General features: G+C 37.0%; 1 protein-coding gene and 1 long non-coding RNA gene across 2 annotated transcripts in view; one reads left to right on the plus strand and one right to left on the minus strand.

Annotated features, from left to right (window-relative positions):
• The window catches only part of LOC128863840 (uncharacterized), an 82,420-nt gene extending 74,135 nt beyond the window's left edge, over nucleotides 1-8,285 (plus strand). The window contains exons 3-4 of the long non-coding RNA XR_008454629.1: nucleotides 8,060-8,144; nucleotides 8,220-8,285. This is a non-coding gene — a long non-coding RNA (uncharacterized LOC128863840). The remainder of the gene's footprint in view (nucleotides 1-8,059; nucleotides 8,145-8,219) is intronic.
• Nucleotides 7,611-25,548, minus strand: part of LOC128863839 (zinc finger protein 628) — a 73,584-nt gene continuing 55,646 nt past the window's right edge. The window contains exon 5 of the mRNA XM_054103208.1: nucleotides 7,611-9,096. Coding sequence (XP_053959183.1) covers nucleotides 8,663-9,096 — 434 coding nt within the window. The 3' untranslated portion in view covers nucleotides 7,611-8,662. The remainder of the gene's footprint in view (nucleotides 9,097-25,548) is intronic.

A 25,548-nucleotide genomic window follows, 5' to 3' on the forward strand; every position in this document is an offset into this window, starting at 1 on the left:
AATTAAATACATGGACTCGCAAATTCGGCAATAAAACTCTACACTCATTGGAATTTTTTTGGCCAGTATTACCTACAGAATATCTCAAAGCTGTAGAATACTTCAGTCGCCAAAACATACATATTTCGTTATATTTTCTAGAACAATTTGGCCCGCCCTTATGCACAGCCATTCAAATATAATGCAGTCACGTCTTTGAAAGGGTTATCGCAAATGGATTGGTCTGGAAGCGTTACACTTATGCATATTAGATGGATAATAAGTACATTTGCACTATTCCTTATCATTTATGAGTAGTACTCATATACTCGCCTAGCACACCCAGACTTTGAGGAAAAATAAACGTAAATTACTTATGGCAAGTGGTATGTGCCTTACGAATATGGTTAAGAAACGTGTTGTTTGCTTGAGAAAAAAATGTGGCGAAAGATTCTGGTTGACAAGTGGTATCCGTTTGCGAAGCGCAATTGGTAAACTATAACCAAACTGTATTTATTGAAGATATTTTAAAACTTGTCGACTGCATTTATTTGAAACATTCAGAAAAAAGTTAAGTTGATTTAAAATGGTGTTTCAAATAACTCGAAGCGTCTTCTGTGGCAGTCATTTAACAGTCGTAGATACTTTAGTTTATTTAAGCCTTACAGGAGGTGGTGATGGTGATGGTCGTGTCGGTGTTGTCTGATCGAATCTGCCTATGTCGTCTATTTTCTTTTCTGCAATTTCTTTCAAATTAACCATCGAGAATTCCCCCAGCATTCCATGCACCCAGACTTGGGACTGTTTGCTTAAATTATTTTTGATTGCAGCTTCTATATCTAACGTTGTATAGCCACCACTTCTTCCTGGCTAGTGGCGGGTTATTGTTGGCGTAATTCTTAATATGTCTGCTAGTGGTTTTCTTAACAACTCATCAGTTCTGGAATTGTTCAAATTTGGCCATGTTTGTTTAGATATTTTGAAGGCATCCGTGTTAGTCCATTTGTCAACGGCCTGCTTCTGGAACAGCAAGGAGGGCTTCCTTTTGCGCACTCTTTGGGGACAAACTATTTCTGCTGCTTCGCATTCGTTATTGGATGTCTTTTGTCTTGCCAGTTCATCAGCTTCCTCATTTCCATCCGTACGCGCTAAAGCATTGCGTTATTCTTGACATTATCTGAAGATTTTTTGATTATAGGTGACTTTAAAGCTGAAACGATTGATTACGCGTCACAGAATTTATGGCAAGACTAAGTATAATACGTAATATTAATTTTTGGGCGCGGATACTCCAAAATGTAAAGAAGTTTTTAAATGTTTAACAAGCATCAGTACCTGGCAAAAATGTAAATTTGACTCTACGTCAAAAAATCAAATTTAAGCAATAAAAACCACAAAATTAAGAGAAGTCTGTATATTTATAAAAGACAAATCAAAATACATTGAAAAATAATTTTAAAAAGGGCGAAAGGCTATACATCTAAATAAATTCACAACATTTGCAGAGAATACAAATAGATAAAATTTACAAAAACCCGAGAAGGGTCGACCGGTGTAGGTAAACGCCGGACACAAAGCGTGGCAACAACGCGCACTACTCCGAGCATTTATCACCCGCACAAACGCAGCGATTCCAGGACCGCACCAACGGCACAAATTGCCGCCAGGCACAACCAATAAATCCGACACCGGAATGGATAGCATTTTATAGTACGCACAAGCACTAGCTAGGAAACGAAAATAAGCGCCAAACAGTAGGCACCAAAAAAAAAAAACGCCAAAAAAATTGGGACCAAAAAACGCCCCAAACAGTAGGCACCAAGGAAATATAACGCCAAAAAGTAGGCACCAAAAATATATTTCCTACAAGTTTGCACCAACAAACAAGCGCCTAAAAGTAGGCGGTGTTATTTCTCACTAGAAATTACCAACCATAAGGAAAAACTCAGGAAAATAGCCTAAAATGTATCTAAGATATATATATATGTAAGTTATAGCTCTCTCTCTTCTTTTCCTCTACGTTATATCTTTTTTCTTGCTCGCGGAACGAAAATGAACAAAACGTTGCATGACCATGAAGTTTTACTCTCCATTCTCGCTCGTCCATCGACGCCTAAGAAGTTTCACTTTAAAAAACTCATTGTGCTTCACATTTTTCACACCAAATGAAGCGATGTTGTTATCACATTGACACAAGGTACTGATGCGTTGTGGTGAACTGAAAATTGTATTGATCATTCCTGATCATCGAATACCTGTCCAATATCGGTGTTGGCTCCGAACTAATCTAATAATAGAGTAGCGACTTCAAATGAAAAACAGAAAAGTCAATTATCATGGACCTATAGCGCTCTCCATTGATTGTAACTTTTTGGAAGACAAAATAAAAAAATTGTGAGAGGAGCTTTGACTAGTGCGTCATAGGGGGCAAGGGTGGGTATACTTTCTACTATGATAGAGGACTGTACAGCACAATTGTATCAACTCGCGGGTACTTACGCTCTTCCAATCAGCCGTTACTCATACGGCAATGAATTAACTTGGACGGATACTGTGCAGATTTGTTTGCCTATCACCACGACAATCTCAGTTTTTACCAAGTTCTGTTTTAAGCAAACGACTCTCATTTATGTCATTTCCTTCAAATCTGCTAAGATCAAATTAACGGTTTGATGTGCAGAAAAGTAACGTCAAAGTAATTATTGGAATCAAAGGCATGGTAGTACTACGGCAGATTTTTGTTAACCGATCCTCAGCAAATTTTAAGAAATGAACTGATCGACTGACGTAACCGGGGTCATGACAGCGGTTGGTTTACGAAAAAACTGAGATTGTGTTGGTAATGTGCGAAAAAGCCAACACAGTCTATGCTCATGTTGCTTCGCTGCAGCCCAAACAACGACTGGATTAAGGCGAATTGAATACAGAAGGTGGCAGTTACTTTATTTTTCTGTCAGGCACCTTAATGATACACAAAAAAAAAACGAGCAAAAGGAGAAGAAATGACATCTTTGCGAAAATTTAATGAATGGCTTGGTAGCATTGTGATTTGTGACATTTGAACTGAAAGAACTAATTCTCCAAGTTTGCGCCAGATTCGGTGTTTTCTTTGTGTTTGACATTCATTTGAAATGAGAAAGTTGAGTGATTTTCCTTTTCCATCATGAAAACGCGCCAGCTCACGCCTCAGCAGTTTTGGTCGCAAAATTAATGTAAATAGAGTCCTAACTCGTTTCACATCCCTCCTATTCCACAGACTTGGCTCACTCGGATTCCTCGGACTGCTATTTGTTCCCCAATTTGAAGAAATGGCTGGTGGGAAAAAGATGTTATTCAAACGAGTAGGTGATTGTAGAAACGAGTGCCTATTTTTCAGACTTGGACAAATTCTATTATTCGGAAGCGATTAACGAACTAGCACAGCTTTGGACAAGGTGCATAAGCCTAAAAGAACATTATGTGGAAAGATAAAAAAGTTTACTTCAAACAATATACGAGTATATATAATTGGCACTCACACCCTTTTTGGTTGTTTAGCCTAGCTTCTCCTCCTATTTGTGGTGTGCGTCTTGATGTTGTTCCACAAATGGAGGGACCTACAGTTTTAAGCCGACTCCGAACGGCAGAAATTTTTATGAGGAGCCATTGCCTGCCGAGAGGTGACCGCTATTAGAAATTTTTTTCCTAATTTTGGTGTTTCACCGAGATTCGAACCTACGTTCTCTCTGTGAATTCCGAATGGTACGGCAGCCGCCAAACAATTAATAGTTTTTATTTTTGCACCGACTCTTCGAACGTCCCTCCTTTAATTGGAAGCTACTTGAAATCAATCACTTGTGTCGACATTTTCAATTTGTTAATTTCAGTTAGCGTTGAAATGAACTTTGGCACGGAGTCTTCGATAAACCCAGAGCACAGTTACGTTAGTACTAAATTACGTACTATTCTCCAATCATAACAAAATTGATTAAGAAAGTCAAATGCTTGATGACACACGCGCACTCCTACTTAGGTACACGGGTACGAATATGTACATTATTACGCAATATGTGCATGCATATGTATGTGTGAAGCACATACTTGCATATAAAGTATACTCTGTTACATTTCCTCGATGATCGATCACATCCTGTGCGAGTTAATTAACAAAGTTTGCCGCCGTCAAAGTAAAGCAAAGCGTTCGATCCATGCCATCCTACAGCCTACGAGTATTTGTGCTTTTACGATCATTGGCATTTATGATCAGCATGCGCATATGTGCATGTATTTCTTATATTTTTATATGACCCCTCAGTCATCGCTGATTTGATGAGAGTCAATATAAAGCAACACACAGGCCGTAATAAGGTGCCTACTATTTATTTATAAACTTCTAGAAATCAGCAATATCCGGTGTAGAGTATCGAACAGTATAGTTTTATATTTGATGTTGCCATTTGGTCGCATGTCGATTGACTATTACATACAAGTACATGCATACATACATACACATATACCCGCACACGCTTAAATAGTAGCTTTGCGGCTTCTCTTAATGATTGACTGAGCGCTGCACGATTTTTATATCCTTTAGTTAAGTTCAATTAGTTGAATTCGTAAAATACTCGTGTTGCTGCTGTTGTTGTTGTTATTACTACGTTTGATAAAAACAAAACTGAAGCGATACGCTTGCGTACATTGGTAAATGCGGGTCTTTTGTGTGAATTAAGCCTAATTATGGAAGAAGGTAGCAGTGAACTCAGCTGCGCGTTGACAGCTCTAACGCACCCCAAGCTGGATAAAATGCCGATGTGTGAATTTTTCTTCGGAAGAAAATTGTTCAAATGACTTAACAGAAAGTGCACACATACATATGTAAGTACATAAATGTGTGAGGAAAAAATTGGCGTGCATCACTTGAAGAAAACTGATTCATCATTTACCATCGCATGCACAAAATATCTATGGATGTGTGTGTAATGCATTTGTGTTGATTGTGGAGAGTCTTTTGATTGGATCGTAAATTAAAATTTGGTAAATTAAAAATGATATGAAAAAATTTTATTAACTACAAATGAGCGAAAACAACTTTAAAAACATTTTGTTTATTGAGTCAAGCCTGTAGAATTGTGAAGTTTGCTATTGTTTGTAGTCATAAAATCGAATTAAAAATTAATAATTACTTTAATGCTTTCGGGGAAAGTTTAAAAGTGTCATTGATTGGTTGTTTGTAACACGCCTTTGTGTGAGAAACTTCGCAGCTTGCATTGTCTCAAGAAATGCGACAGTCCTAGCCCGAATTTTTCTTACCCTACATAAGCCGGAGTCACTGAACGCTTGCGCTATAGGAAAGATAAATTATAGAAAGGCGTGAAAATAGAAGAGTTTATGTAGTGGAGGTAAAAAAGTAAATACTCTGAAAGTATTCGTTGCGGTATCAGCTCGTGGTAGCAGAGAAAGAGGACGGCATCCTCTGCTTTGGAAAAAATTAGAGAGAGAAGGACTTGGCTTCACTTGGTGTGTCCAACTGGTGCCGGTTAGCACGAGAAAGAAAAAGAATCAATGAGTACAGTTAAAAGAATATGGCGTTCTTGTAGCAAAAACAATAAAAACTGTTAAAAAATATGCACAAAGTGGCGCAAAAAGTAGCAGCCTATTTGAAGTTGCTAAAGTTTTTTCATTTCACTATTAAACACATTTTTGTTTTTTTGTTTAATTTGAAGCTGAAACCATGTAATGAAGAGATATGTACATTCTGTGTTAGAAAAAACGAACCGTGATTATTCATGAAGCATAAAAGATATATATTTAAAAAATTGTGTACATGAAAGTATGTAGAAAACTTCGTGTCGCAATTACTCAATGAGTCGTGTAGTCTTCATCGTCGGAGAATATCCTGGGATCTTCTCGACATACTTTGAACCAGCTTTTCTGCGTAGCTCGTCGACAAACAGGACTAGATTTTGCGAACTTGACGCACGAGTTGCTTTAAATCGTGGACTGGCCTTCCGGCAAGAAGCGTTTTCATAGTTCCCCACACATTTCCAATCGGGTGGGCCAGTCCAATACTGTAACGCCATTTTCTTGTTTTGTTATTTCTCAATGTGTTATTCTGAGAACAGTGGTTTTGATGATTTGAGACGGTAGGATATGTTCGCCTCCTTCAGTCGACGGTCGATGGTGTTGATACTCACATCTATTCCCTTTTTAGCAAGAACTGATCGTGCTTGGAGTAGTCACAAAGAAGGGTCCCGCTTAAAAAGTTAGACGATCACTTTATCCTGTTTTTTTGTCGTCACTCTCTTAAAACCGCGCTCGGAAAAGTCATCAACATTTTTGTACACTTTATACCGCTGATTTCACACACAACAAACTTTTCGTAAATAATTTCGGCCCTTTCGAATGCGTGCATAAAAATACCGCCTCAAAACGTTTCGGGTACTTCTCACTCATTTTTGTTTGGTTGCGCTTACGGAAAAGTTTCGAATGACACTAACCTGAGTTAGCACTGGCGTCGTAGCCCTTGAGTGGGATTATTTCGCAGCGAAAAGCAGAATGAAATATATCTGGAAGTTATAAGAAAAAAACCGGTTCTATTTTTCTGACACAGATTGTAAGTGATTCATTTTTTTTTGCCGTCGATGAAATTGAGTGGATAATATCAAGATTGTTTTTTTTTTTTTTGTTTTGCCATACTTTTATACATTTCCTGCCATGCTGTCTAGTTTCAGCCAAGGCGTATTTATTAAAGGTGGTGGCACTAGACCAACAACAATGTTTTGTACGTTTGATTGTCACGGCAAAGTATTGGAAAAGTAGAAAACAAAAAATTAATTCGCCTTGTTTTATTCTGTGCTGACAGCCATATGGGCACAGCGAAAGAAAAAAACAAATCAGCTGATTTACCAACACCATCTTTAAGGGGACAGATACCATGTAAAATTTGGAAAAACAATTGTTTTTTCATAAAATGTTAATATAATTCTTTAAGAATATGTTAAAAAAATTTTTAGAACGTAAATTGAAGTATTTCTTATATAACACCGCGTTACACACATTCTGTCCTATGAACCAAATATACTTTTTCGGAAAGGGGATAAAAAATAAAAATACACGTGTATCGGCGATTTTCATGTACACGTCACAATTTTTTTCTTTTTGTATTTTATAACTTTAAACGAGCAATTCTTGTATGCATATCTGTATAGCCACACGATCTCAGGATTAGCTTAACGGATTTGAATGAAATTGGGCACACAGATAGTGTATCACATTTCTAGACTTTTCACGCCACTGACAATGCTTCACAGGGTTGCCACCTGTTCGAAATTAAAAAAAATTTCATGAGATATGCCGATGTGGGTATCAAAAGAAAGGTATTTCACTCCGCATTACAATAGAGATATAAAACCCCCATTTTTTTTTTAATTTTATTATATTAAAATTAAAAATTGTTACATTAAAATTTGTAATGCTTTTAAAGAAACTTAGGCCTTTTATTATTTCCAATCTGTCGGAAGCATCACTTTTTTTGTACCCACCCGGTCAGATTGTTTCTAAAATTGAAAGAACGGCAACTCTTTTTTAAACTTGTGATTTTTTGTTCAATAAATTCATTTATTTACTTTAAAACAAAAAAGTTGTTGATCGATTTTAAGCTATTTACCAATTAATTAACATTAAATGAATGTATTTTAATTATTTTATTTTAATTGTACAATAAAAATTTTATTTTGTTTACAATTAGATTAATTAGACTAAATCTTTGGAATGACAATAATATCAAAAGTTCTTTATTTTCGCACGCACACACACACACACGAGCGCACATTTACATTTTTTTTTTTATGTGTCCGTGTGTGTGTAAACGTATTAATTACGCGTCAGTAAAATCCACGGCTAACTATTTATTTAGAAGCGAGAACAGTGTTTTTGTTTTTTACTTCTTACACACATATACATGTATGTGTATGTATGTGTGGAGAAAATAGATTATATTACTTACTTAATTACAATTACATACATACAATTTAGTTACCGTTAAATACATACATAAAAACATACGTATATTACAAGATAATTTCTATGCTAATATTTACAGATTTACTTAAAGCAGCTTTGTTTTTGTGCAACTGGAAAAGTGTTAAAGGATGAAAATTAAGAAGAAGAATGCGAGCAAATGAGGCGTGAGTTACATTTCTTAGAAGCTTTGCTTTGTGTATTATTTTTATTTTTATTTTCACTTTTATTTTCTTTTTCAGTTAAGAATTAGGAGGGCTTAGATAATAAAAAATATAGATACATACATACATATATTTAAATTTTTAACATATTTAATTAAAAATAAAAAATAAGCGCAAAACTAATGCTTTGCTTTGGCAACACTGGAAATTTGAAGAGTTACGCAGACTGTGTTTGTTTGCTTGGTTTTTGTTTTTGTTGTTTGTTTTTTTGCTGTAGACATATTAGCTGTACATGGAATTTTTCGTAAGCCAATATTCCGCATTTTATAATCTTCGAATTTGTCCCTTTTATTTAATCTTATTGCACATAATCGTTGTTAGTGTAATTATCCTTTAATTGCTGAATATTCCGCGCCTCACACCTAATCGACTTTGAGGCATTGCTGCAGCCGTCGCTGTTGTTCCAACAATCTTTCATGCTGTTGTTGTAATTGCAATTGTTGTCTCTGCTATTGTGCCTGTTATACCAGCAAAGATACTTTTTGGCAATTCATTGATGCCAATTGTGTATTGATGGAGGATGCAGCTGCCGCCGCCGCTGCCGCAGCAGCAGCTCCCATGTTGTTACTGCCAATGCCGCCGCCACCACCACTACCATCATGATGACCACCCATAGTGGACGTCAAACCTTCATGTTGGCCCATTTGTGATGCTGCCGCTGCTGCTGCGGCGGCCATAAACTCCACCTTGCCGCCGAGATTGCGTTCGATCAGTGGCCTTAAGTCGGTATGTTGGGTTTCTTTATGACGTCGCAGATCGACTTTGCGCTGGAACGATTTGTGGCAAAGTTTGCAGGCGAACGGTTTGTAGCCGGTGTGTTTGCGTGAGTGTGTGATGAGGTTGGAACTTTGGCTGAACGCCTTGCCGCACACCGTACATTTGTGTGGTTTTTCGCCTGCAAAGAGTGGAAGAATAAAAGAAAATAGTAAATTTTAAATTTTTTACTGATAGTTGGAGGGTGTACTTGTAAAAAAGTGTTAAATAATGGGCAATGATATACTAATAGAAAACTTTTAGTGTACGATTTTATTATTTTTCACTTTTCTACATGTAAATAAATAAACAAATAATTGGCACTTACACCCGTTTTGGGTGTTTGGCCGCGCTCCTCCTCCTATTTGTGGCATGCGTTTCGATGTTGTTCCACAAATGGAGGGACCTACAGTTTTAAGCCGACTTCAAACGGCAGATATTTTTTATGAGGAGCTTTTTTATGGCAGAAATACACTCGGAGGGTTGCCATTGCCTGACGAGGGGCGACCGCTATTAGAAAAAACTTTTTCTAATTTTGGCATTTCTCCGAGATTCGACTCTACGTTCTCTCTGAATTCCGAATGATCACGCGCCAACCCATTCGGCTACGGTGGCCGAAAATAGCACGAGAAAAAAATGGGAAAATTTCAAAAAGCAGTAAAATTTTACTTAAAAATAATATTGTAATTTGGGGAAAATTGGTGACCAGACCTTTTCTTGATCAACTTCGTGGTAAAGTTTTTCTAGATTTTTTTGGAAAACCATTTTGAGTGTAAGAACCAACCCAGGTAGCAGTACGTGTCTATTATTGTATAATAATATTCACTCGTTTTTCAATAGTTTGCCAACACAATGAAAAACCATTATTGCCGATTTGGCTAAGTTAACCTCCATGCAAGTCTCTAGATTATTTATCATTTTTTAAAGTGTATTTATACATCAGCCCAAGTGATTATATCACCGGCAGCCTTATATTTAGATCGCCACCTTTCATGAACCATCCAAATCTTCACTCAAGTCATTTAAATATAGCGGAAAAACTATAAGAGACACTAGACACACTCGCTTTACCCCAGCGAACGTTTCAAAATGATTTGAATAATCTTCACCTGTCCATATTATGGATCTTGTGTCTAGATATTCCTGTTCAATGAAGTTAACAAATTTGGTGGGGATATCTTCCACGTATTTTTTTTCTCGTTCAATTTTAGTCAATAGAGTATGACGCAAGACTATAGGTATTGTCAATCGTTGAGTATTTTTGCCGAAAACTTGCTTGAAACTCAAAGTGATTTTCTTCAACCCATTGAGCCAGCCGAGAATTTAAAACTAGACTTTAAGCTACTACAAAAAAAAAGATGTGAGCCATGAATCACTGGCAAAAGTCAATTTTAAGCTTGGTATCTCGCCTTCAATGCACTATAAGCAGCTTGACACTTCGCTATAGTCGTGTGATGTGAAAATACGACCTCTTCGGGTTTTGGTTTTTCAAAACTTCGCGATACACTTAAATTGCCATAGATAAACTAATACTAGTATTGCAAGCGAAACATATCCTAGAATAAATATGTTTGTCTTTAAAAGTCTACTATCAAAATATATCTGGTATGAGAGCAAAAGATGTTGTAATATACCCTCTGCTCAAATATGAACGAGACTGATTTAATAAAACACAAACGGTTAATTATTGTTCAATTTTTATTTTATCTCCTTCAAAGTAATCACCATTGGAGGTGATACACATATTCCAACGTTTTTTCCAATCATCATAGCATTTCTGGAAGGCCGATTTCGGTATGGACTTCAGTTCCTTCTTCGAATTCTCTTTTATGACTTCAATTGTCTCAAAATGTTTTCCACGGAGCGGCAACTTGAGCTTGGGAAACAGGAAAAAGTCACATGGAGCCATATCAGGCGAATACGGTGCTTGCGGAACGATATTAACATTATTTTTGTTCAAATAATCGCGAGCAGAGTCTGTTGTCTGCAACATTTTTAAGGCGTCTGAAGCCGAAATTTTGTTGGAATAACAACTTGAATTTCCATCGTTAAATTCGAAAAACACACTCGAGCTTGACTTGTTTACAGTGGCACAGAAAACAAACTATGTGACAAATCTCGCTGAAATTTGCCATGTAAGCTTATAACAGTCCTACCATCTTTATTTTTGCCATATGTCATCCGCGGGCCGTTTTATTGATAAAGTCTCGTTCATATTTGAGCAGAAGGTACATATGTATGTATGTACATATGCTGATACATCTCATAGTGATTATGACGTAGTTCTTCTTGTAGAAATGTGGCAAACACTGGACCTTTTTAGTGAAGAATATTTTCATAAAAACTTATATAACGTCTATAGCAAAAATAGAGATACCTTAAGAACAAGTCTTGTTAAAGGTGGAGTCAAAAAGGACTTGCTGTCATTACTGTCAAAAGGGACTTGCGTAGTTCTGTTATTTTTCCTCTCAACTCCGATTCTCTGTTATGAAAACTGGAATATGGCTGCATTATATAAAATCCGTTCTATAACGTCCGCAATAAAAGCGGGCAAATTAAGCATATTCAAAAAGTTTTTATGAAGAACTTCTTATCAGAATTGATTAGATGATTTTGATTTACCCGTTCCTTCTTACAGTTCAAGGGGCAAACTCACAAGTCCACATGCACTTGAAAGTAAAAGGGTGGGGCATCAGCAATAACTTTTTTATATGATATTATCAATGGCAACAATGATTGCCCACAACTACTAGAATTGGTAAAATTGTATGCCCCTGCCAAATTCTTAGACGGCACCACACATTTTTTATTGGCGCCTATAAAACGAATTGCGCCATGTATAAATCAATAATTGAACTTAATAATCTAGTATTAGATAAATATGCTCGCTTTGATTTTTCTCTTGGTCATTTCGGTTTCAGAAATGCACTACTTTGTTATATAAGGTGGCGCAAAATTAATCATCCTATCGGAAGATTTATAATTTTTTAAAGTGGCGTCGTACGTCAAACATACTTCACACTTAGGAATTAAACAGAAAAGCATGTATACAAGGTGGCGCAAAAGTAATCACCCTATGAGAAGATTTATGCTTTTGGCCCTTGTGAAATAGACAACTGTAGTAACAAACAGTTAAGCAACGAAGCGCTTAAAGGTCAAAATTATTTTTTTTAGTAAAACCTTACACAAAAACAATTGAAAGATTAATTTTGCACCACCTTATATTAAATAAACTATGTACACTCAGTAAATGAGCAAATTTATATTTAGTCTGTAAGATTTCCAAATCATACACTTCGGCTCACTACTTTAATAAATTTTCTATATTTTCTACATTCAAAATTATTAAAAAAATGCAAATTTTATCAAGGTGGGCTCCGAACGGTGTGAAAATCTCCATTTCAAGGGAGGAGCCTGCTTTAGAGGCTTCAAAAAATCGATCTTTTTTTTTGCATAAATGTCTTCCCCAACTATCCAAGAATGTAGCCTCAAAATTTCAGAAGCAAATTCAAAATATTTTCGGAGTTACAGAAGAAATTGTGAGTAAGCGTCGAGCAGGTATACGAGCGGCCGGATCGCTCGAGGTGCGATTTCTCGGTTTTTTATATTTCTGATTTTTCCTAATTGGCGGGGAAGACAGGAAACAAGTTAAACGTCCTATCGAAACGAGATAACATTGATTGTATTCGGAATTAAATTATCTTCTCTTTGAACCTAAAAAACCTTAAGAAAGTTATGATTAACCCACTTTTTAAACAATCTAAAGTGAATTTGTTTTTCCAAAAAAATGAATTTTTTTTTTTAATTAGCGAAAAATTGTTGAATTTCTCACTTTTTGTTTAATTTTATTCGTTTAACTAGAAGCTATCTACACTTAAATAAAAGCTTTTCGGGTTTTTGGTTTCAGATGAAAATTGCGACCTGCATCTTTCACTCGAGTCGCCTCGGCAAAATGCTTGCACCAGGCATAATGTGACATATATTTTAATGAAAAAATTTGAGAAAAGTGTTGAAATGTATAGCAATAAAACCTGAAAGTTTCGTTTCAATCGAATATTTCTTTCCTTCCCAACAAAATCCACGAAAAAATCGATTTTTTGAAGCCTCTAAAGCAGGCTCCCCCCTTAAAAATTCATATTTCACCAATAGGGAAAACTTTTACGCTTTTTCACGACACATTAATTAATGGTGTAAACACTGCCTAATTAAGAATTCACGCAACAGCCGTTAATTGTCGTCAATTCGATACCATCAACTGGCTTAAGTCAACTGTTGTTGTTGTTGTTATTGTTGTAGTAAAAGCCTTTTAATTTACTACCTGCTTAGGTAAATTCTACATTAACTGTAGTCATCGAGATCATCTAACGGGGAGGCGCAGGAAAATTGTTGTTTTGCCGGGTTGGCAGGGTGACGGATGCCGAAAAAAGGAAGAGAGATGTTAGATGAGTTTTCACAAATAAATCTATATATATTTCGTATGTCGGGGTCTAACCTGCCCATTTTTGTTTGTTGACCTCATCAAATTTTCGATTTTAATTGATTTAAACTTGACAGATACCTGTAAAATTTGGAAAAAAAATTTTTTTCGAAAATTTTACAAAAAAATAATTTTTTGAAGCAAAAATAGTAGAAAAATTCGCCCGAAAATTCAATGCCCGCCTATTGAGAAGCCCCACTGCGACCTTCCTGGAAGAATTGAGTGTACATCCGCCATTTTAAATGATTAAAATAAAAAACACAATTTTTTTATATTATTTTAATGTATAAATAAACTCTGTCCCAATTTTGAAAAAAATATATTGACTTCTTCATTTTAAGTAATTTTTATGAAAATCAGAGAAAATATGGCCGTTAACATGTATCTGCCTCCTTAAAGTCTTTATAATTTTATTTCACAATTTTTGAGATTCAGCATTCATATCCATAATTTTTAAATATTATTAGCGCATAAAACTCAAATAACACCCACGCCCGCCTTTCAATAAATTTACACATCCACAGTCACCACGCCAAGTGTTACGAAGCACAAGAAATCTCAGGCTTTAAAATGCTTTGAATGCAGAAAATCGATAAACTCATGAAATCTGCGCGAAAGCTCTCATTTCTCCAACATATTTTACTGTTTTTCATATTTTTTTTTCGCCCTTTCCAAGTTGCCTTTGGTTTTTATTGCATTTAGTTTTCTATTTTGTTTTTATTGCGCTTCACATCTGCTGTACACACACAGCTAAGCAGTATTCACATGGCCGTCGTACATTTACACTTTATACTTACATTTGTATATGTATGTATGAATGTACATATGTATGTATATATAGTAAACCAAATGTACTAATATTTTAGTAGATATCTCGGTTTTTCAGTATCATGGCTGAGGATTTTTCTTTTTAATGCTCACCAACACAAATAAAATGTCTGCCATCTTCGCCTGCTACCTTCTAGCTATGTACCACCTATTTTCACTACTCACTACCCCTTGTTCTGCATAACGCCATTAACCTCACTGACATGGCTGCGGAGATCTGTTCTGTGCAACAACCATTGCTCCAATTTACAACCCCCCAATAACACACCACGATGGGGCCAACGAATGATGGTGGTGGTGTTTTTGCTTTTTTTTGGTTTCACCATACCATCCCCTTTACACTTTGTGTTATGGCGCTGTAGATGTTTAAACTTCAACATGCGGATCATCTGTGGTTATTGTGGTTTTATATGAAGCGAAAGCTTAGATGGAAGGCAAATGCAAGCGAATCGTATTTAAAGCGCTGCTGGCTGAAATGCCCGAAATACTGAGCTGAATATTATCTTGAATATGATTGAATAGGTATGAGTGTATTTCTACAAATACAAGCTCATTCTAAACGCACGTGAAATCTGGCACATTCTTGGTTCTGGTCACCTAATATACATTGTCCAGTACACATACATACAGATTGGTGCTTACGTATATGGATGTGTATCTTCGAGTGTGCTTATGTAAGCTATGTGTATGTAGTGCATTTGTGCAAACACAATCAATTTAATCAATTCTAATAAAATCGGCGCTATGATTAGCGTTCAACGAATTCTGATTTTATTGCAATTCGTAAAACTTAACTACTAACTGGCGTTTATAGTACATAAATACATACATATATACATTCATATATATACTCTGTACACAGACATGTACGTGTTAATTTATTCATTGGCATGTATGTATGTATGTTAATTATATAAACACCGAAACTGAATTAAACGCATGCTCCTCCGCCGTGGTCGATTGCGCGTGGCTACCATTCAGATGGTCCCGAATTCGTTTTCCATACTGGTCATGCTGCCATCCACTGATGGAAAATGATTTTTAAGGCATTAGCAAACCTGCCCTGAGCTGAAAAAATTTTGCTAAAAAGCATTTGCCATTTGGAGGCGGCATAAAACAGAGACCTGCTTTAAAATACGGAGAGCATGAAATGAATAGGAAAATTTGGTCCCAGCTAAAATCAGATGATTTCATTAATTCGCTTCTTTCGCACAATGGCGATGGGAATAAATACGAAAAAGTTGAGAATTGGTGAATTGTTTAGGAAATTTTAAGTTCAGTGGAGGGGGAAAAAAATGCCGCTGACTATTTTCTGAGCTCTGGACCTATTAGAACATGAAGTCAATCTTCACGATTAAGAAGCCAATGCAGTACTAGTATCGTATGCGCTGAGTAACTGCATTTCAAATTCCTCTGGTCGGTGATGCAATCAAAAATAGCAGCGAATAATATTTACGAATTTGCAGACCACCCGAAAGCGCGTTCAACGGGCTAACAAGCAGTTAAATTAGATAAAAATTTACCCCCTTGACTAAACCCGAAACAACCGCCAGGTGACGCTCTAAGTCAACTGATGACGATTGCTTGATATTGTAAAAGTTAAGCCGTCTTGAGTAAATTTGCCTCTGCACTTGCAACAACGAGTTTGTATTAAATTTTGCGTCAAAAAAGATTTCGAATTCGCGAAAACCTTAGAAATGGTTGGGAAACTCCAAACTCGGTAGTCGTTTGCGAGTGGCATGAACGCTTCAAAAGAGAACGTGAGGCCATCGAGGATGAGGAACATAGTGGCAGGGCATCGGCATCGAAAACTGATGGAAACATCAATAAAGTGAAAGAAAAGTTGATAAAAATCAGCAAATTGACCGTCAGAGAGCTGGCAGAGGACTTGAACATGGATGCGTTCATTAACTTTCTTCAAAGTTGGTTTCAAAGGACCTGAATTTCATGCAAAAAAGGTACAGCGTTGATATCGTCAAATACATGATTTCCAATGCTGAATATTTATTAGGCGGCCCAAAATTCATCACACGCATCATTATGGGAGACGAGACGTCGGTTTATGAGCACGACACGCAATGTAGACATCAGAATAAACTCCGAATAAACCAATACCAAAACAACAACGCCGTTTTCAGTCATGCATATATAAATGCATAGTTGCGAGTTATAAAAACAAAAAATTTAGGGAATTTCGTGATCAAAGAATTACATAAGTCGTCTTAAAAAAGGGCTGTATTTTAAGAATAAAGTTCCGGTCCTTTATTTTATTAAAACACGCACTAACACTTTTTCGCGTTATTAAGGAATAGTTAGTATAGTTTTCGTTTGAAGTATTCATTATTTTCTGATTTTAAATACCTACATATGAATCAAAAATATCTCGAGGAATTACATTCAATACCCCCTCTATCTGCCACAAAAGAATTTTTCAGGAAAGCAAGAAAAATGTTTTGGCTGTAAATTTTAAAAGTGCTAATAATATGAAATACCTCCACGCTTCATAAAATTTTACCTTATTGTATTATAAAAAAATATACATATGAAAAGAAATTTTAACGCAAAAGTGTGTTGATAGAGGATTTTTCTCTTGTAAAATTTATAATGTTACTACAGGTACTAGCATTTTCAAAATGACATTTTTAGACGGCGAAAAAAAAACAAATCGGCTGATTTATCTACACCACCTTTAAAAGATTCAAAAAATAGTTTGAGTTAATATATAATATTCTAGAATTGACGAAAGCTATATAAACGCCTTCACGTATGCAAACTACATATATCGGTCACACACCATTTAAAGCAATCCAGAAGTGATTTAGGTAAAATAATATTTCATATGGATCGGCCCTAGCTATTAGGTAAATTGTTACAATAGATTAGTGGTGGTGGCGGTGTTGTCTGAGTGACACAGTTCACTAGTAAGTTTAAAAAGGCTTTTGAAATAAAATATTCAGTGCACAGTGGATCGTGGGACTTTGAGATATTGGTCATGCGCGCCATGGAATGCCACGAAAAGAAACTAAAAGCTGTGAAGAACACAGAGGTTCGAGAGAGTTCCTCTACCATCCCCACGTCATTGTTAAGTATTGAAATTGAAATTTGAAATTTTAATAGGTCGAGCCAAGGAGCACCAAGAGATTTGGTGGCTCCTAAAACACTCAGGCCAAAAAGCCCATTGTATTTAGAGCTCTGGAAAGAGGGTAGATAGTTAAGGAGGAAAGGAGAAAAATATCAGAGAAAGAGATAGGAAAGAATTGAGACAGAGACAGAGACAGAGACAAAGGTAGTTACCCATGTGAGAATTTTTCAGATTCTCTGGCAAATCGGAAAATATCCTCCAATTTGAGAGAACGAATATTACTCATTTTCATGACATCGGAACCCAAAATTCGTAGCCTTGCTCTAGCAAAGGCAGGACGCTCACAGAGAAAGTGCTCAGTGCTATCCGCCACCTCCAAACAAGACAGGCTCACAGTGCTCAATGATTCTAATAGTGGTCATATGCTGATCCCATGCATTGTGTCCTGTAATAATACCGACCAAGTATTGCTTCTCTTTCTGGGGCAACCGCTATTTGAAAAAACCTTTCCTATCATTTGGTGGTTCATGCCCACACTGGATGTCGAACCCAGGTCCAACCGAATGGTAGTCACGCATTCATTTATCTATTCCACTATGGCGGTTTCCATTTTCCATTCCAAATTTACGATTCAATATGACCGATATATTGATTTTCAAGCAACCCAGAAGCGGCCCGATAAGGCACAAGTTTCGTTAGTTATTTGTTTCTTATTTGATCCCATTAGTTCAGCCACAGATTTCTAAGAAAAGGAAGTTTACTAAAGTTGACTGAAGCAAAATGCTAGTATTGAAAAAAAAAACGCTTTAAAAAATCAAATGAAAAAATCATATTTTGGATTGTATAAAAGCAGTCAGTTTAACCAAAGCTCGTTTTGCATTTGTGCCCACATACATATATACATTTGTATGAGTACTCCTAAAGCAAATTGCATTTTCCACTTGTAGTATCTGTTAAAAAAATTACAAATAAAAATCAGAACCTCAATCATCACATTTCATCTCTTCGGCTCATTCGTTTGACTTCTATTTTTTCTTTGTTTTTGTCTTTTGTTTTATTCTTTTTTTTTTTTTGTTTTGCTTCGACACAGAATTGCTGAAAGCAGTAATATGTCTTTCGGGAATGAAAACAGACTAAATCAATTTAATGTGATTTTTCCACTCTACTACTTCCACTTCCCGCTACTCTAACGCACAGCGTAGCCAGTAAAAACCAAAGTTTACTTTACCCTGATCTAACAGATAGTGGCACGAAAGAGAAAAGAAAAATTAAAAGGATGTCAAGTGGAAGGATATAAAGCATATAAAAAAGATGCGAACCATTCCAAGCGTTCATATGTATGGGTGCGTAGTTATATACTAAGTTCGCGTGCATGTATTAATACATTTGTCGCATACTATAGCTGCGCGGCCAAAACGTCGCATGTTTGGAGGTACATACCTAGGTACCCATGTTATATGAGTGTATGAGTGAAGTATACCTAGCTATGATGAAGTAAAGCTACACAAATGGTAGCTGAAATGGGTACAAATGGAGCCTTTGACTAAACACCGGATTTGTGAAAAAATTTTGAAGAAAATTTCTCAAGATCAAGCACAGTGTGGTATTTGATTTTGTGCCTTTATTTTAGACAATGCTGATCGTAGCAGTATAAGATAGAAGTTTTCGTATTATAAAGTGAAGAACTTAAGTGTACAGGGTCCGGCATCGGAAGTGTAACGAATTAAAAATGCCATAAATTTAGTTTGGAAATTTACTTTTATTCAATTCAAAGTAAAAAATTTATTAAAATAATACAAAATTAAGAATCAATTTACATTTGCTCGATATGATCAACTTTTGCCTTTACTATGGCCTTGAGACGGCCCAGAAACGAATCGCAAGCTGCCTCAATGTAACTTGCAGGATTTTGGCCCCACACGCGGACAGTGGCTTTTTTCAGCGCCTCGAGACTGGTGAATCTTTTAGTTCGCACCTTGGTAAAAATGGCCCAAAGAGAATAGTTTTCAATAGGAAAATTTTTTTTTTTTGGGAAATTTCATGCTACCTATATCGATTTATCCTGGGTTTTCAATACTTGAAAACCAAAAAGAGGTGACCTTAAATAGTGTGCCTATGTCTCTGACCCCATGGGTAGCGGATATGAAAGTATGCAAATGTGTGCAGATCTCTGTGTGACAAACAAACATCAACAAGCATCGAAGGCATGTAGTGTTCTACTCATATATGTATGTATTTATGCAGGTTTGTATGGGCATTTACTCAGAGATACTCCACCACATACTGTCTTTCATTTGCTGAATTAAAAGCATACAATCACAGCTGGTATATAATCAAAGTCTCATATATGTTAAATGTGCATGCACACATACATGCAGGCATGCATACATACATACATTTATGTAAATACGGAATACGGCAGATGAGTCGTTGATAACATTGAAGAAAACAAAGATTTAAAAGAATTCCCGCAATGTGATACCATAAAAATCCTTGAGTTGCTTCTTCCTACTCCCCACACCGCTCTTCTGCCCTGAACTTCGTTTCATTTACTTGCCACGTACTGCCTGCCTTCTTTCATTCTCTCTCCCAACTAATAGCAGCAACGGCTGACTGTGGGCGGCTTTTCTACAAGTTTGTATGTATGTATGTATGTATGTATGTACCTGCATACTTGCATATACACTCGCATACATTGAAGGAGCAGCGCAATCTGATACTCGGAGTTCGCTGCTTTGCTTGCTTTGGTTTTTATGTATTTCCAGGATTTTCATAGTTGGGTGCCATCATATATTTGTTTGTTGGTAGCTGTGTGTGCAATACATTTATACATACATACATATATATACACTTATGTGCATACGTCTTCACATCCAGCATGTTGATGGTGTTGGTGCTTTCGCTTAAGAGTCTACTGCTCGTTAGTTATCCTCTTTCCCCAACTTCAGCTGTGATAAATAATAAAAGCTGCTCTATAATCTCTGCGTCTACGTGACGTTATTTGTTCCGATAGTGTACGAACGTGTTCAGCGTACGGACTACATTAAACCCGTTTCGATATACGAGAGTGTGTGTGTGTGTGAGTGGTTCTATGTATGTTTTGTTGAACCTAGAGGGTCCGAATAACCCGAAGCTATAGGACATATGTACGCCAATACAAGCATATACACGCATGCATATACGTATGTACGTCAATTTGTATGTATGTATGTACGTATTATGGTGCGCTTGTACTGTTGCTTTTATTTTGGCTTCTGCGTGTCTGCCACTGCTACTGTGCGCGTGCTATCGGGTCCTTTATATTTCCTGCAATTTTTTTCAAGTACATAGTTTACCTAGTATACATCCCTACATTTGGAGGCATCTCTACATACATATATAAACTTCTCCGCCTTTCTCACTCTCTCTCTTTCTCTTTCTCTCTCTTGTCACTTGCCCCTTTTCAGTCGTTGGCCACTGCACCAAGCAATGAATCCGTTGCTAATGTTGAATCAGAGCACATCCCAACGGTCGAATGTTTCGCAATCACATCTCTGCAATACCATTATGGGATTCCACTTCCTCTCATTCAATGTCAGCACCAATGTGGGGAGGTATGTGCATATAGACACACATACTTACTAATGATACGTCAAAGAAATAAATTTGTATGGATTTTTGTTATCTTCTTTTGCAGATTTAAGCCTTTAAAGCGAGTGCTGAGCAAATCGAAGTTTTTCTTAATTTTGGAGCAAAAGCTTTAAATAAATAAAGTATTATAGAATTCGTGGACAAAATAATTCCGAAAAAAAACGGAATATAAGTTTGCGGAAAAAGAAAGCCATTATTTTCTCGGTAGATGGTTGTATAGCTCGTAAAGTATCAATCAAACAATTTAAAGTTTGCTATTTTTTGTTTGTTTAGCGCTCAGACCAGTCGAGTCGAGAAGCGAAGACCTCAAACATTTTTGAAAAAGTTGGAAAACTTCTTCGAAAAAAAAGATTGCAAGAATGTTGGGAATATCATCTACGACTGTTTTAGACAACCCACATGATCATCTTCGTACGTCTAAGACCAGTGGAGGTTGATTGCCAAGAATGCTCACGCCGCTCCTGAAGTATGACGCTTGGAATTTATCAACCACTTCATTACTGGATTATACTATGAACTTGAGTCGAAGCAGGAGACTATGCAATGAAGGGGCGGTCTAAAAAGTGAAAAGTGTCGACTGGAAAAATTATAACTAATATTTTTTAGGATTCAGAAGACCTTTCATTAGATGAATATAAAGAAAAAGGTGTGAATTTTGCGAATGAATATTTCACAAAGCTTTGGAGTAACTAAGAGATGCCATTCACAAAAAACAATTAGGAATTAGACTCGAAACTTGCTTCCTTTGCATGACAATCCACCCGTTCAAAGAGCTACGTTGCACTGACTGACTGGCACTAGTGGGGCTTCGAAACACAGCAGATTTAACTCCTCCAGCTTAATTTTATTTGTATCCAAGCAAAATATATTCAACGGAACCAAGTTTAATGATAATATTTCTGTCTATTTTGAAGGCCTTTTGGACGGCTTAGGATGGATACAGATAAAACAAACAAAAAAACAGTTACCAGGCATTCACTAGTGAAGACACTTGCAGCCCTTCCACTCCCGGTCTTTCAATAAGATCTGACGTCTGTGACACCTAAACATAGTTCCTGTAAAGCACAAACTCACCACTTAATGTGATAATCACGCAGTTAAGCCGCCGACATAACCAGAACCGTCCTTGCGAGTGAACAGTCCTAGTAGCGTTGGATCTTCGCTACTTTCATGGCTTTCGATGCCACGCTACTATTGTTTCATCTACTCTCACAAAGGTACTGGAGAGGTCGTTCGAAAATTACCTGTATAGTCGACACTCGTCATAAATATTTCGAGATCAAATCTTAAAGCAGAGGAGAATAAAGCAAGAGGTACCGCAGGGTGGTGTCCTTTCTCCCGTGCTTTTCAACTTCTCAATTTCGAAATATACCCAACCAAAAGAGGCAGTTTCTTCGGTCCCATACGCTATCAACTGTTTGGTATTGGCGTCCGACAATGGCATCGATGGCTTGTTCTAAAAGTGAACGAACGATATATTCTTTCTCGCTTCTTCATTTCAATGAATCCTTATCTTTGTCCCACTAAAACCACGGTCCCTATATACATCTTAAACGAAGAGCGTCCAACTATCGCTGGAAGCCAAAGTCAATGGAATACCAATACCGACTGTAAATGGCCGCTAATTACTGGGGATCACTTTCGCTAATTGGCTCTTCTTATTGGCGCATACAATCGCAACCATCACAAAGGCCCAAAAGTGCAACAAGGTCCACAAGTCACTAGCTGGTAGCACTTGGGACAAAAAAAGAAATGCTGCTGGCGAAATTTAAGGCAATTGACTATTCAGTTCTTAATTAAGCAGCACCTATCTGGTCGCCAGAAACTAGTGATACGCAGTGTATTAGCTGCAGACCTGCCAAAATTTTCCACTCAGGGTGGCGATTTGATGCCTCCGATAAACATCTACCTAGTGAAGCATTCAAGCTTCCAATCAAAGAGCATAACATATAACACTCATAAAGCAGTCCCTGTAGGAGTCACGCCAGTAGGCACTTGCTGGAGGCGGAGCCTACTTCTAAGCAGATCAGAAAGCATTCACATCACTTAACTAACAAGATCCAGTACTATACTCGATAGCCTTTGGACCGCCCAGTATACGGGCAGGCTATTAACGATATTCACCGGGAGTTTCGTCCGACTTTACCAACATCCGCTCTGCAAATGTCGTCATAGAGGTCCAACCACCACCCGTGCCAGGCGAAGAGCTTCAGCTCGGAACCCGTGTTACTCTGTCACAATTACGCTCCGCATATTGCATCAAGTTATAATACTACTAATGCAGAATTAACCCCGGCCAACTCACCATACATTTGTTCAGCATGTGAAGGTATCCCGGACGACACCAACCACCTATTCGCGTGCCCCATAAAATGTTCCCATGTAACAATCTTTCCCCCTAGATTGACGACGGCGACCGATGACATTATTGCTCTGAAATAGGCTTTATAAATTGCTAGAACAACAACAACCAACCTGTCTAAATATTTGAACTGTTTTAACTTTTAGCTGATTTTTGAAAATTCAAGCTTTGAAGGTTGAGGATTTCGTTATTTCGACCCTGATAGCTAGTTATATTAACCAGAAATACTGCAATTGCAAAATGCATCCTTGGATTGTGACTGTCTGGTGTAGTTTTTACCAGAAGCAACACGCATACGTATATTTTATCCTAGCAGGCAATTCTATTCTTATAGAAAACCTCTTCACCTGCTCACCACATTTTTTCTTTATTATTTTTTTTATTATTTTCTTATATTATTAATTAGCTTCTACTTGAATGGGCGTTTTTGGCCCTTCTTGAAAGGAATTTTCATGAAAGTTCATTAAATGGGCAGTTAAAATGTTGAAATTTTCTAAAGGAATTTAAACAAAGCGAACCTTATATCATTTTACAATATTTTTTTTCATATCTGACATCCTTTTCTTTTGGCTTTAACTTTTATTTTCCTCCTTTCTTCAAAACATTGGTCGAACAATAGACATCCGACTTTGAAGTGAATTTCGTGGGCTGATCAGACCTCGCTTTCGGTTCTTTTTCGTCATTTCAACTTGGTTGATATGACACCGAAGAACATATAACTTATATTGTATACCTTGTTTGAAGACACCTACAGCAAATAATAGCCAAATTAACAAAATCAGTATTCTTGTAACACATTTACATCCGTATGTATGTGCATAAGCCATATGGCTATGGATATTTTGGGTTAATGGTTAATGGTAGTAAAGGGTTAAGGGCCTTTAGCACTGCAACCATATTGATCTATTGGGCACCCTATGCTGTATATTGACTGTTAAGTATGCTTATGAATTGTACCAGCTCCTTCTGAGGGAGTGATTGTAGGTCTTCATCTGTAAGCATGAACTTGTTTACAAACCTTTTCCTTCTATGCGTCAACCCCGGATATTCGATGATGAGATGTTCTATAGACTCCTCATCTTCGCAGCAAAATCTGCAGGTGCTGGTGTTAGTTATGCCTAATTTATGTAAGTGTTTGTTGCAGGTGAAGTGACCCATGAGGGCGCCTGTGAGAAAGCGAATGCTCTTTTTGTTTAACGTGAGGGCCAGGTTAGCTCTTTTAGCATTGAAACTTAAGAACTGTTTGGAGTGTCTAAGACCCTCTACGTTGTACCAATGCTGATTCATTAGAGTTTTGGCCCAGTATTTTACTTTTTGTTTTAGGCTGTTTTTGTTAAATCCGAACATGGGACTAGGTCCGATGAAGTTTACATCTGCCCTTTTTTTGGCTTGAAAGTCTGCCTTTTCGTTGCCGTCATATCCCTCATGTCCTGGTACCCAAATTAATGAGACATTGTTTTTGGATGTCAGGTTATTGAGTGCCTTGTGGCTTTTTAAGAGAGTTTTTTTGTTTTAGGTATAGCTATCTAAAGCTTTTAGAACTGATTGGCTGTCCGAGAGTATTCTAATCTTTACTCTCTTGTGGTTTCTACGTTGCATGATGTTTGCTGCTTCCATTATTGCGTATAATTCCGCTTGGTAGATGGTGGTGTCCCTGGTGAGCGTAAATGATTTGTGGATTCTGGGCCCCACTACTCCTGCTCCTACACCATAAAGTGTTTTTGATCCATCAGTGTACCATTTTTGTGAATCATCATTCATCCATTTTGGGTTTGTTTTCCACTCGTTCCTCTCAGGAAAGGTAACTGTGTATCCTTTTGTGAAACAAGAGGGTTGGGTCAATGTGGTCTGAAACTTGAGCCATGCTAATGGTGTTTTTGACTTTATTTAGGATACTTAGGTGACCGGTGAGGTTGCCTAATTTGAAATTTCCTTTCATGTGTAGCATGAGTGCTTGCGTAGCTGCTCTTCTTGGATTGCTATATGAAGTGGTGGGAGATTTTTTTTATATTATTTATATGTGACTCCCAAGTGAGTTTTTTATCTAAGGTTAAACCTAGATACTTGACCTCTTCCTTTAGTTCTATCAATGTTTCATTTATTTTCAATATAGGAAATTCCAACTTTCTTTTTCTTGTGAAGGGGATAATTGTGGTTTTGTTAGGGTTGATCGCCAGCCCCTCCTTTTTACACCATTCCCATGTTGCGTTCAAGG

The sequence above is a fragment of the Anastrepha ludens genome, chromosome 5, assembly GCF_028408465.1.
Source record: "Anastrepha ludens isolate Willacy chromosome 5, idAnaLude1.1, whole genome shotgun sequence".
Lineage (NCBI taxonomy): Eukaryota > Metazoa > Arthropoda > Insecta > Diptera > Tephritidae > Anastrepha > Anastrepha ludens.